The sequence below is a fragment of the Daphnia magna genome, linkage group LG7 (genome assembly GCF_020631705.1).
Source record: "Daphnia magna isolate NIES linkage group LG7, ASM2063170v1.1, whole genome shotgun sequence".
In the NCBI taxonomy this organism is placed as follows: domain Eukaryota; kingdom Metazoa; phylum Arthropoda; class Branchiopoda; order Diplostraca; family Daphniidae; genus Daphnia; species Daphnia magna.
The window spans coordinates 9355263-9369173 of NC_059188.1; the positions used below are offsets into that span (position 1 = coordinate 9355263).

At 40.0% G+C, this 13911-nt stretch overlaps 2 protein-coding genes and 1 pseudogene across 2 annotated transcripts; all 3 read left to right on the plus strand.

Annotated features, from left to right (window-relative positions):
• The first annotated feature begins 580 nt into the window (after window positions 1-580).
• LOC123474558 lies at window positions 581-2554 on the plus strand. The gene is made up of 3 exons (XM_045176772.1): window positions 581-1045; window positions 1118-1333; window positions 1478-2554. Exons 2-3 carry the CDS (start codon window positions 1202-1204, stop codon window positions 2552-2554), a joined length of 1209 nt encoding a protein of 402 aa, XP_045032707.1. The 5' UTR covers window positions 581-1045; window positions 1118-1201.
• A 6264-nt stretch (window positions 2555-8818) lies between these two features.
• Window positions 8819-9624, plus strand: LOC116923848 (annotated as a pseudogene).
• Window positions 9625-10005: 381 nt separating this feature from the next.
• LOC116924214 (leucine-rich repeat and immunoglobulin-like domain containing-NOGO receptor-interacting protein 4) lies at window positions 10006-10988 on the plus strand. Its single transcript, XM_045176773.1, is given in 2 exon segments — window positions 10006-10632; window positions 10635-10988. Coding segments are annotated over 2 exon segments (981 nt in total).
• Window positions 10989-13911: the final 2923 nt, after the last annotated feature.

The following is a 13911-nucleotide window of genomic DNA, read 5'->3' on the forward strand; positions in this document are numbered from 1 at the left end:
ATCACTAGCGCGAGGAATAATATCGTATTTAAAACAGACAAATCTTAAGACAATGCTTTGTCTAAACAAAAGAAAGAATCAGCCCTCTTGGTAAGGCCGGCAAAAAAAATTAAACTTAACATATAATGACAAAAATATGAATAAGACAACTTTAAATACAGCTACCAATCACTAGCGGAAGGAATAATATCGTATTTAAAACAGACAAATCTTAAGACAATGCTTTGTCTAAACAAAAGAAAGAATCAGACCTCTTGGTAAGGCCGGCAAAAAAAAATTGAACTTAACATATAATGACAAAAATATGAATAAGTCAACTTTAAATACAGCTACCAATCACTAGCGGAAGGAATAATATCGTATTTTAAAAAGCCGAATCTTAAGACAATGCTTTGTCTGTTACTTTGAAAAAATGAAGACAAAGGTATGTCTTAAGTCGGTGAGCATATGTTGGAATTGTTCTTGAACTAATTCGTTATTTTATGCACATCCTATAGTCATCTAACTGTAACATTGATTCCATGCCTAATAACCAGCCCAAAGCTTTTGGAAATAATGCATCATCCATTATCGAAGAGCCTCAACAGTGTGGTATGCAATACTGACTGTACTACCAACACAAATATGCATTAACAACAATTCTCATCCTGACATGGATACAGATCAAGAACAACCGGACACAAATCAGATAAAGATGCCACAAGCAATCATCCTTCCTTAATAGTTGATTCTGAAGAAGATGTGGAAGACGAAGGAGGAGTACCTGTTGCTTTCTTGGGTCCAGATAACAATAGCTGGACCGACCAAAATCTCAGCCTTAAGACAATACTTCAACATTATGCTGTATACACAGACACGAAACTGAGTCACATGACCTATTTACTCGGGCTGTTAATCTTTCACAAACCTTTACCGGACTATGACTGTTTGCCGAGTACTGGAGAACAACTGCTGCATATAGACGGGAGGGATTTTGTCGGTTTATCATCGGACATGGAAGCTACTTTGGATGAAGAAAACAATGTCCAGGAAGAAACCTCGACGGGTAGCTCAAACTTTAATTTTCAATACATAGCTCTACGTAACATTCAATATTAAACTGTTCCACCCGTAAAAGATAATCAGCCCTTAAGACGAAAAAAAAAACCCACTGCCGGCCACAGTTGATTTGCATGACGGCTACGGAAATGTCGTGAAGTACATGCATTTTGGGCTTGAATCAGCTCTTAAAGGAGATTCACCCGGTCTATATTTCAAGCACTCCAACCTTCTTCAATATGCATCGATTTATGCGACTAAACCGGAGCTTTTACCAGATAGTATCAGGAAGAAGGTGCAAAATATGTTTTGTGTCTTGAAATTGCCGTATTAAAACGCTTTTTCATGTCAGTCTTTAACTATTTCTAATTATTGGATTTGTCAGTTAAATCCACTATTAATTTACGAACTTATCATTTTTTCACATTTTTCTTTCTAGATTGAGACTTTTGACAGTGACCTTCAAATTAGAAAGGCAAAAGAGTCACTACTACGGTCAGCCGAAAATATCGTTCCAGAAGTGCTGAATGAAGCAAACATACGCGCAATCCCTCACTTTACAATCGATTTCAGCTTGGATGGTGTACAGATTTTCCACAATTCAGAACAGTCTGAATGTATACCAATAATGGTTGCAGTTCACGCAATAAGTGAGTCACCTTCTGCCTATTCTACTACTTTGAAAACTCGGTATCCTATAATTGTTGGTATTGCTCATGGCAAGACAAAGCCAACTGCGAAATCACTCGTACATCATCTGTTTAATGAGCTCAGCCGACTATGCCCTGACAACCGCAATCCTAAGGAAACAGCTGGTCGTGAATTTACAGTATCGCTAAGATGTGCCGTAGCTGACTGGATTTTTCGAGCGTTTTTAAAACCTATAAAAGGCCCTACTGGATTTTGGTGTTGCGAGCGATGCATCCAGCGCGGGGTATGTTGCGCTTTACCCCGGCCCAAAAATTCCCCAAAAAAAGAGTCAAAAACCGTGCAACTGAGAGATCTGAATGCTCCACGACGTCTGAATGAAGATTTCTTAAAGTATGTAAAAAGTGACGATTGTTCAGATGAACATCTTCTAGGTCTGAACGATCTGTCTCCTTTTATTGACATAAATTTTCCTGTGGTTTCCGGATTCAGCATAGATGCCATGCACACAATGTATGCCGGGTGCCTTAGGCGAAGGTTAATTGGAATTGTTTCACTAACAACAGAAGGAAAATTGAATAGTACTAGTTTAGCTGCTGTTAATACCAGATTGAAGCTTTTCGAAAAATGCAAACCATCCGAATTCGAGAGACATGTTCGCTCTCTGTCTAATTGTATTGAGAAATATAAAATGCATGAGCTTCGGGATTTTCTAATGTACAACCTTTTCCCTGTTTTTTCTGGAATCCTTCAAGGTAACCAGTTAGAAAACATAATGCTATTGCAGTATGGCATGTTGTTGTTGGGTGGGTTTGATCCAAAGCCAGTTCCAACCGCAGATATTTTGGAAGCTACGCGCGTTTTTTAATTATACGTTCAACAAATAATCGATTTTGGTTATCCTGTTCGACCCACCATTCACGCTATTATACATCTGCCAGAGGATGCGAACAATTTTGAATGTGGAGTTGAATGCCAGAGCGCATTTTTGTATGAAAATTTTTATCGTTTTTTCCGCAGAAGTCTAAGATCCGGTAGTAAGCCATTGGAACAGTATAGAAACCAGCTTGTTCGGCGTAGTAAATATTTATTACAAACCGCGTCTGACGGGACAATATTAGAGACGGGACAGCAATTCAAAATGGAAGTAAAAAAACGAGAGCTAGAACGGTCCGATAGAAAAATAGTTCTAAACTTTTCCATTCGTAACTCCAAAAGTGACAACCACCATAAAGTTATGAAATTCCCAGAATTTTCCTTGTCCAACATGTTCCCAATTAATGTTTGCATGTTAAAAAATGGAAAAATTGTGGTGTGTACTGATATAGTTGAATATCCGAAAGGAAGCAAGATATTTAGTATCGTGGGTTTCAGATTTCTAACTGTCGAAAACGCATTTGCAACACCATACCCATCTTATAAATTCAAAACACATGTTGTATCTAAATTGGATCATGCAGTTGATGAATGGAATGTGAATAGCATTATGTGTAAAATGTATGCTATGCCGCTTAAATTGTCTGATTATGGTAGTTTACCGGACATTACAGTGTCTCTCTCATCTGTTAAATGGGTTGTCACACCAGTTAGACATACGTTATAAATTTTTCCGTGGTAACTAGTATTTAATAAACAAATTTTCAAAATGACCATGCTGGTGTTTTACAAAAAATTTATAATATAAAAGTGTATCAAAAGAAATAATATGTGAAATAATATGTAATATGTGAAAAACTGCAACTCAATAGTTCAGTAGAATTTAAGGTTAAACGACTTGGTATAAATCGGGCTAAATCAAAGAAAATGCAAGAGTAATATTTGAAAAGAAATTGCCGTTAAAGAACTGGGTATAAAAGGGGTTGAATCTTAGAAAATTGTACTGTAATACTTGAATAGAAATTGCCGTTATTACGCTGGGTATAAACAGAGTTAAATCTGAGGAACTACAAATATAATAGTTGAACAAAAATAGCCGTAAATAGACTTGGTATAAAAGGGGTTTAACCTGGGAAACTGAAACTGTAATAGTTGAACAGAAATTGTCGTTAAAGAACTGGGTAAATAAAAGGTTAAATCTGAGAAACTGTTACTCTAATATTTGAACATGTATGGCCGTAGAAAACACCGTGTCAAAATTAGTAGTATACGAGAAAACCAAACCGTTACACCATGTGAAAGGCAAAGTTATAATCACTCTATTTTTACCCTTTTTTTCCGAGTAGTTTTTGGGTTGAAAAAACCAAACCGCTTTATTTCTCCAAACGCGTACTAGGGTTGATTGCCCTGGTACGAATCCATTGCTTGAATATCTTATGACAACTGTTCAAAATGATCCAATAATTAAATTCAAAAAATGGGAGTCAACAGACCGTACTATGTTGCACAACCTGGAACTACCTAGTATTGAGTTTGTCAAATTATTGGTGTACAAAATCGACAAATTGACAAGTCATCATTTTATCGCCAAATCTCAATCAAGATGTAGTCGTGAATTGAAAGCTAACTTGTCTTTGAATCAATGCCTTTTGCAAGGGGATTTTTCCCAAAACTACTCTATGTTGAGTCAGGATTCAACGCAGTCATCTTTTTTTTCCCTGCCACCTCAATGTACATTGCCTACTTTCATTGCCTACATCAATTTAGACGGTAAAATCATTTCACATAGTATGTGTGTTTTCTCAAACGACATGAATCATAACACAGCTGCTGTACAGTATCCTGCACAAAAAACCGAACACCGATTTAATTTTTTAGAGCCACCTATTGGCGGGATAGTGGGTTTTTTGTTTGTTTTTCTTTAAGGGGGAGGTTTAGACGGGGTGATGGACACATAGGGCAGGGTTGGGTAAGTCTAGAAATTTTGTTTTTATGCCTTAAGGTATTACGCTTTAAGGCAAGTAACAGGTCGGGACATTTTTGCAACCCCCAGGGTGATGTGTTTTTTTAAAACGACAGTTGGAAATGTTGGATTTTGGCTGTGTAATATTCCTTACCCAAAATAAGTCAGAGAGCTGCCTGTGCACAATTATATCGATACCGATGGCATATGCGTAGAGCATCTGATTGCGACGCCGCAAAGCAGTGTTCGATTCCCGATAAGGAATTGCGTAACATTTCGTATCTTTATAATATTTTCATTCGAATATGCTGGGAATATTAATTTTTTTAGAACGAAGTGAATTATTATTTTTTAAGTAATTTAATAAACAAAAAAAACCACATATTGCTCGATGTAAATTTGTTTTAGATATGAATTTCTCGTTAGCAAACCACACTAATTCATCACCTCATCTAGAATCGAACATCGATCTCCAGCATCACATTCAGAAACGCTACACCTATGCCATAGACAACGACGTAAATATTCACAGGCAGCTGGAACATAAGCTAAATTGTTTCGGTAAGCAACATTACCAAGCCCAAGCCCTAAATTTCCAACTGTCGTTAAAAAAAACACACCACCTTGGGGGTTGAAAAAATGTCCTGACCTGTAACTTGCCTTAAAGCGTAATACCTTAAGGCATTTTTTAAAGTCTAGACATACCCAACCCTGCCCTGTCGAGTCCATCACCCCATCTACCCTCCCCCTTTAGAAAAAAACAAAAAACCCGCTACGCTGTACGCGGGTTTCCTGCACAAAAATCCAAACACCGATTAAATTTTTTAAAGCCACCTATTGGCGGGGTAAAGGGTTTTTTGTTTGTTTTTCTTTAAGAGGGAGGGTAGACGGGGTGATGGGCACATAGGGTAAGTCTAGACATTTTTTTTATGCCTTAAGGTATTACGCTTTAAGGCAAGTAACAGGTCGGGACATTTTTGCAACCCCCAGGGTGGTGTGTTTTTTGTAAACGACAGTTGGAAATGTTGGACTTAGGCTGTGTAATACTCCTTACCCAAATAAATTAGATAGCTGCCTGTGCACAATTATTTCGATATTGATGGCATATGTGTAGAGCCTCTGATTGCGACGCCGTAGATCAGAGTACGAATCCCAATAAGGAATTGAAAAATATTTAGTATCGTTATAATATTCTTCATTCGAATTTGCTGGAAATATTAATTTCTCTAGAACGAAGTAGATTATTATTTTTAAAATTATTTAATAAACAAAAAAAGAACATATTGCTCGATGAAAATTTGTTTTATACAGTAATCATCATTCACTTTGAACGCTTGTGCATTTTACCATAAGCGCCCGTGTTAAAAGCGCACGACTCCGACCCGCTTATTCTGGTCAAACGTATAAGCTATTTCTTATACATTTATATCGCTTAATAGCTAAAAATATTTTCTATTTATTGGTGAGATTGAAAAATTTTTCTGATTGCTGGTTTTCCCATCAAAGTAAAACCCAGCTATCTTTGAACATAGTGTTTCTTACATGTTAGCTTATGGAGAAAGGGTGTTTTTATTTCTTTAATTGTACACAAACAGCTTGAACCATTTGCATGCCGTTTGTTGGCATTGATGCGGATTTCATTCCTCTTTAGATGCTAGAAATCCCCTGGTTCTAACTTATGAAATGAATTCCCTGAATTAATTTTTTGTCGACACATGTGTAATTTTAAGCGAATCGGCGCGGTGTCCCCCCTCTGGCATACTCCCAGTACCACCCTCTACTTTGTACTTACAAGCGCGCGCTGAACAAAGGTTCAGCGGGTGGTACTGGGAGTATGCCAGAGGGGGGACACCGCGCCGATTCGCTTAAAATTACACGTGTGTCGACAAAAAATTAATTCAGGGAATTCATTTCATAAGTTAGAACCAGGGGATTTCTAGCATCTACAGAAGAATGAAATCCGTATCAATGCCAACAAACGGCATGCAAATGGTTCAAGCCGTTTGTGTACAATTAAATAAATAAAAACACCCTTTCTCCATAAGCTAACATGTAAGAAACACCATGTTCAAAGATAGCTGGGTTTTACTTTGACGGAAAAACCAGCAATCAGAAAATTTTTTCAATCTCACCGCTAAATAGAAAATTGTCTTAGCTATTAAGCGATATAAATGTATAAGAAATAGCTTATATGTTAGACTAGAATAAGTGGGTCGGAGTCATGCGCATTTAACACGGGCGCTTATGGTAAAACGCAAAAGCGTTCAAAGTGAATGATGATTACTGTATATAAACGAGAGTTTCTCATAAGTTACCCATATTAACTCATCACCTCATCTGGAATCGATCACTGATCTAAAGCATCACATTCAGAAACGCTACACCTACGCCATTGACAGCGACGTAAACATTCACAGGCAGCTGGAACATAAGCTAAATTGATTCGGTAAGCAACATTACCAAGCCCAAGCCCTAAATGGGTGGCTTTAAAAAATGAAATCAGTGTTCGGATTTTTGTGCAGGATACTGTACATACTTTTTAAAAACATTTCATCAAACAAATTTTGCTTATTTGTCCCTCCCTTCAAAAGATAATCCATTTTACAGACGGGGCTGTTTCTCAATACAAAAATTTCAAAAACTTCAGCAACCTAGTATGCCACTTGGAAGATTTCAAAGTTGCAGGGGAGTGGCACTTTTTTGCCACCAGCCACGGAAAAGGCCTCTGCGATGGAATAGGAGGAACGTTGAAGAGGCTTGCAAGAAGAGCTAGTCTCCAAGGAACGGCAAACATTCAAACTCCTGAATCGTTGTACAATTGGTGCCATGCAAATGTAACAAACATTCAATCGTTCTACGTTCCATCATCTGAGATAGAAGAAACTGAAAAACTATTGGAAAAAGATTTAAATCTGCTAAGCCAATTCGTGGCACGCAATCATTCCATTCGTTTATTCCTGTCGACGCCTATTCATTGGAAGCTCGCGTAGTATCATGTTCCGAAACTTTTAAATCTTTTGTTGTTATTCCACCCCCAACATTTTTGTCTGTTAATTATCAAGATGTTCGAGTCAACTCTGTAATCGCCGTTGCATATGAAGATGGAAAATGGTACTTAGCGAATGTTGTTGAGAAAAATAATGCTGCTTTCGAGTTCAAGGTACATTTTTACAAGCCGTCAGGAGAAGACTCAAGAACGACTGGTTTCAAGCAATCAAAGGAAGACGACACGGCTGTTGTTCCAATAAAAAATGTTATACAAATAACGAAATCTTTTATGAGAACTTCACGGCGAGCTCGCTCCTTTAAAATTGAATCAACAGAACGCGAGGAAATTGAAATAAAATTTAGTAACATGATGGCAAATGGCGTGGATTTATAAGAAAAATAAATGCTAGAAAACTACAACATCTATCTATGTGAGTTTTTCTATTTACTTAATAATAAGTTGAATAGTGAGGTTCATTTTATATAAATTAATTTACGCATGTTTTTAAATGTGTCTTTCTCTAAGACACTACAGCTCATTATTCATATAAACCAATATAAACGAAGGTATTCATAGGGACGATCCAATTGTAGCAACAGTTTAAAAAGTTTTTGTTAACCCGCGCAAAATTTATAAACAAACACTGTGTTCACTCAACTACTCAAGGTCGTTTCTACTATGAGTTAAAAAAATTCCCCCTTCCAAAGTTGCCGACCGAAAGAAAGCGAAATAGCTTGGGGGGATGAAAAAACGCGCACAAAACACAAAAATTTAGGATTACACTCCCAATACAATACTCACTTTAACGGTGTGGAACACTGTATTTAGCTCCTCCCAAGAAGCGATAGCCGCGCCATTGCCCGCATACGGGAGAATACCCGTCACTACCTCAGAACTCTTTTAGCTCCTTCTGAGTGACGACATTAAAATGTCTGCTGCTTCGATTGAATCTAGCGCTTCAGTTCTACGCCAACGTGCTCTTTTTTCTTCGGCGAATCCTCCACGTGGGAATTCACCTATCGATTCGCGAGTATCTGTTCCTGATCAAGATATTTTATCTATTTTGCCTAATAGTGTTCGTAGCGACTCACGCGATCGAGATAGTCGTCCACGTGATGGCCATGCTCGTAACAACTCAACTCAGCGCGATCGGGATAATCGTCCTCGTGATAGCCATGCTCGTAGCAACTCAACTCAGCGCGATCAAGTTAATCGTCTACGTGGTAGCCCGTCCCGATCACGATCTCGTTCCATCCCGCGTTCGCGTACACGCTCAGCTTCCAGGATTCGGTCTCGCAGCCGTTCGCCAAACGTGGTTGCTGCCGCTGAAAAATCGTTTAACATTTCTGCCTCTAAATCCCGTTAGGTTGGTAAGTGGCTAGTTCAAGGATTACCTAACAGCGAGGCCAAGGCATTGCGTCTTAACTTCAAGCCAGTCTTCGACAGTTCGTTTGATTTATTTTGCCCTAAGCTGGATGAGTCCATGGAAAGAAAGTGGCTGAGAGCCACGAACCTGCCTAAATTGAAAGACTTTCAAGAGACTATGTTGAAGTCAATTCAATATCAGATGATAGACTCAATGCGGCCAATGCTGCATGCCTGGAACCAGATAAGAGTGGACGATCCGTTATTGAACAGTGTAGAATCATCTCTCCGTTTAATGGGCTCTGCATTTGCAAATGTTTCCAAATTGCGACGTGAAAATGTGATTCGCCTTGTGGCCCCGTCCATGAAACCATTGCTGAAGGACCCACGGGCATTCTCTTCTCGTGAGTGTGAGCGTTTGTTTGGCTCAAAATTCATTGACGTCATGGTAAAGAAGTTGATGACGACGCCAAGCTGGCGAAAATCGGACGCGATGGCGGTCCCTCGCACAGCCAGAATGGTGGCAATTCCAATCGGCGCAATGGCGGCCGCAATCAAAGCTCCTACGTCAGCCGTAATAACCAGAGTAGTGGTTTCAACAAAGGCGGGAAGAGCAACAAGGGGAACCCCTACTTCAGGCAGACGGCCCAGGGCGCCAACAACAGGTATGTCTGTTCTCATCGTCTCACACCCCCTATTTTTCTGAAAATGTCTCCCGTTCAGTCACATGTTGGGGGTCGTTTGAGCAAATTCGCAGACGCATGGCTCTCTCTCTTTCTGATGATCAATGGATCTTGTCTACAGTCAATCACGGTTATGCCATTGACTTTTGTTCTTCTTTTTGTTTCTTGTTCGGTGGCCAAACCTTTTCTTGGTCATTTTTGCGTGTGTGTGTGTCTTTGGCGCCGCCCCTCAACCTGTCTTGTTCGCTTTGAAGGTTTTTTGGTCGTTGTGGACAAATGAAAGCCATAAGACATTGGCGGTGATGAAAGACGACTGGAATCTGGTGAAGACAGCTGGATCGTTTTATTATTGACTCGGAGAAAAGACAGACAAACAGCGGAAACTGTTGTGTTTTGTAAAAAAGAAAGGAAAAAAAAAAAAAAGAAAAAAGAAAAAAAAGAAAATGGGTTTAGATCACAATTGGTTGTTTACCCGTTGGCTTGTTGTGGTGGTCATGGTAGCGACTCCTACGGCAGTTGAAACTTTTTGCCCGTCCATTTGCCAATGCGATGACAGTCTACTAGAGACCAGCTGTTCTGGCTCGAAACTCGATTCTGTGCCCATCTTGTTGAATCCTTCGTTGCGCTCGTTACACTTGGCCCACAACCACATCGCTTCTCTCAGACAATCTGTCAGTTTTTACGGCGAATTGCGCCGTTTGGATCTCAGCCACAATGGTCTCCATTCGTTGGGTTTGCTCCATTTCCAGCCGCTTGGCCAGCTCGAATGGCTCAACGTTTCCAACAATTTGGTCTCTTCCTTGGAAATGGAATCGTTTTCCGGAATCGCATCGCTCACCGCCCTCGATCTCAGCGCTAATCGGCTCACTCGACTGACGGATGACCTGTTCTCCGATCTACCTTCGCTTGTCACGCTCATCCTCAGTGGCAATAAAATTCAAACGGGGGCCAGCGGAGCGTTCGAATCGCTCCGCAAACTGCACACGCTGCGTCTCGAAGACAATAATTTGGGTAACGTCCCTACGGCCGCTCTAGTCCCCCTGGCCGCTGGTTTGCGATCGTTGCATCTCGGCAAAAAAATCTGATCGAGACGTTGGAAGACGGAGCGTTCCGTCATCTTGCCCGTTTACGGCTGTTGGCCCTTAACGACAACGCCATTGACCGCGTCGATCCTCTGGCCTTCGACTCGCTCGTTTCGCTCGATGCGTTGGATCTCAGTTTCAATCGATTTGATGGACCCATTGAGGCTTTTAAGACCGTTTCGCCGTTGACCCATCTGGATTTGTCTGGTAATATTTGGCGCCAATTGCCGGCCAACTTCTTGTCCGGCCTGCCGCGTCTCCAGCCGCTCAACGTTTCTTATATGGATCTGTCGTTACGATCTCCACCTCACCTAAAGTCTTGCCCATCGTCAATCTGGTCATGACCAATAACGCTCTGTGGAATCATCTGCCTACTGGCCTTTTCCACGGGCTGGACGCCCATCTCGTCCGTTTGGATTTGAGCGGCAACGCGTTGAAACGCTGGAAATGGGTGGCCATCATTCCGATTAGCCGCATTTGAATTATCTTAACGTGGCGTACAATCCACCGGAATGTAATTGTTCCCTCCTCTGGCTGTGGAACATGTTCCAGCAACGCAATCTTTCGCCTACTATCGTGGTAGTTAACGTGACGTGTAGTGGTCCACCACCTTTCAGCGGACTGCCATTGTCCAGCCTGGAACAATCGGACTTGATGTGTTCTCTAGCGCTGCCCGTCTCCATCATAATCCTGTTGGTGATGTCGTGGATTGTCTTAACAGCCGGCCTGATTGTCCTCGTCATCTTCTAGCGGAAACGACAAAATCTGAGAAGAGAAAGTCGATTGATGATCATTAAATCGAGTCATCATCATTATCATCATCGCGATCATGCGTTCCAGCACCATAATGGCACCAGTCCCATTTTAGGAGGTGTGGGGGCTGTTAAACAGCAACAATATGGGATGCATAGCAATAATAGTCCAGCATTGTCGGGCCATCATCACGTCGGGGCTACTATACCGCATTATTATCACCAACGGAAGCAGTGTTAACTCAAATAAGTTCCGAGTGATTGATCTTTGAAGTCACCGTTAAAGTGAGTATTGTATTGGGAGTGTAATTGTTAATTCCACGAGGTCGCGAAGCGACCGATGTGGAATTTTAATTAGAGGACTAATTAAAATACGAGACTTAAACGGTCTCTATTTCCCACCCGCCAACCATTTAATTAATCATTGAAAAAAAAAAAAAAAAAATTATTTTTTGTTTTCCTTTCAGAGGTGGCAACAAAAACTTCAACAACCAACGCAGCTAATCACCGGGTTGTCTTGTTCCAGAGGTCAAGAACTCTTCAGAAGTCATTCATTGGTTTTGTTTATTTATGTTCTAACCTCTTACACCCCTCGAACTTATTTGTGTTTCATATGTAAAGAGTTCTGAGGTAGTGACGGGTATTCTCCCGTATGCGGGCGATGGCGCGGCTATCACTTCTTGGGAGGAGCTAAATACAGTGTTCCACACCGTTAAAGTCTCGTATTTTAATTAGTCCTCTAATTAAAATTCCACATCGGTCGCTTCGCGACCTCGTGGAATTAACAATTATAAACTGCAATATATCTCACGATTAACAAAAAACACCCTCCCAATTTTTTTATATGTTATGTAGACATATCTCTTGTTTCTCGGAAAATTCTATGCTGTTTGTTAAATTGTCGCACTGATTTAATATTAATTTTTAAAGTGTAACCATTTTTGATTTTTTTTTCAAATTCCGATAATAAATAATTCTTAAAAATAAAAATAAATGTGTAAGATCGACGTAAAATTTAATTTTACGTCGATTGGTTTAGGTTTCATAACATTATAATAATAAATAAAGACGCAATTAAAGAAAAACCAAAAATTTTTTTTTCCTTTTTACGGCAAAATAACAAAAACATAAATTAAAATATTTATATCTCCCAAACTAATAAAACGATAATTCTGAAAATTTCAGAATCACTTTACCCAACCCCCAAAAATGAACGAAACCCCGATTTTGACCGCGCCATCGATCGGCAGATTTCGCGTGGAATGACCCTAGACTAGATATCGTATATCAATTTATACAAACTTTTAGAGACGATATCTATTTAAACCCTAAAGGTTAACACAGAAATTTAATTACACAAGAATTTACTAATAGGTCCCAACGAGACTCGAACTCGTGATCTCCTTTTTTTTTTGTAAAATCCTCTTTTATTATCTATTAATTTTCATAGCACTCTAACATTTTACAAAACAAAACAAAACAAAATATACAATTAATAATTTTCCTTGGATGCAGACGATGTAAGGGAGAAAAAATTATAAATTTGGCAATGTCAGTCCCGTCAATTCGTTGATGGAAGAAAACAAACAAATGCGAAATATACTACGGTGGATAACTACAAAAAAAAACAAAAGTAAACAAAGGTGATTGACATATAATAGTACACGAAATAAACAAAAATAAACAAAGGATTTACAAATACAGGCAAGGAAAAAGAGGGAACTAAAAGTGAAGGCTAAATGAGAAAGAGTGGGTTAATTGGAGAAAGTGCTTTCCATAAGCTCTCTACTTCTTCTTGACGAGGGGGGCGTTGGGAATTTCTTGATTTCCAGGTTATGAAGATGTATGCAGCCAGAAGAGAAAATGTGTGCCGGAGATAACCTATTGGCCCAAAATGGCTACGAATGAGATCTTCTTTGGAAGACTTGCAGCCCATTCGACGTATGGTTCCATCCAACCAGCTCCAAACGATGTGGCGTTCAGGACATTGGAATGTCAGATGCTCATCGGTTTCTGGGTGCTGATGGCAGATTGGACATGTCGCATCTTTGGAAGGATCTAACCGATGGCATCTGGTCCTGGTAGGGAGAAGTCGCTGGTTGAAAAGGAACATGGTTTCTCTGATGTTGCTTGGCAGGGCTGCAGTCTCCTTCCAGATACATGGCAAATCCAGGTTAGGCCTTAGGATCTCCAGCTTCCCCAAAGTGGTCACCTCCAGGATCCAGTGGTTGTATGTTTTCCTGTGCACCATTGGACTCCCCTGCACCAGGATCGAAGAGGCAAATAGTTGTTTTATTTGGTGCAGGGGTTCCTGAAGGTAAGTGGGCCTTTTCATGACTGCAACGGGTACGGTGTTGTTCTTGTAGAGAGGTAGTACGGTTCGAAGAGGAAAGGACATCCAATAACGAAGTAGAGAGCTTTCTGGACTATTGGGGCCTGTCAGGACTTTATACATAGGACACAAGAAAAGGGAACGGTAAAAAAGATGTGTGTTGACCATTTCCAGTCCCCCTTG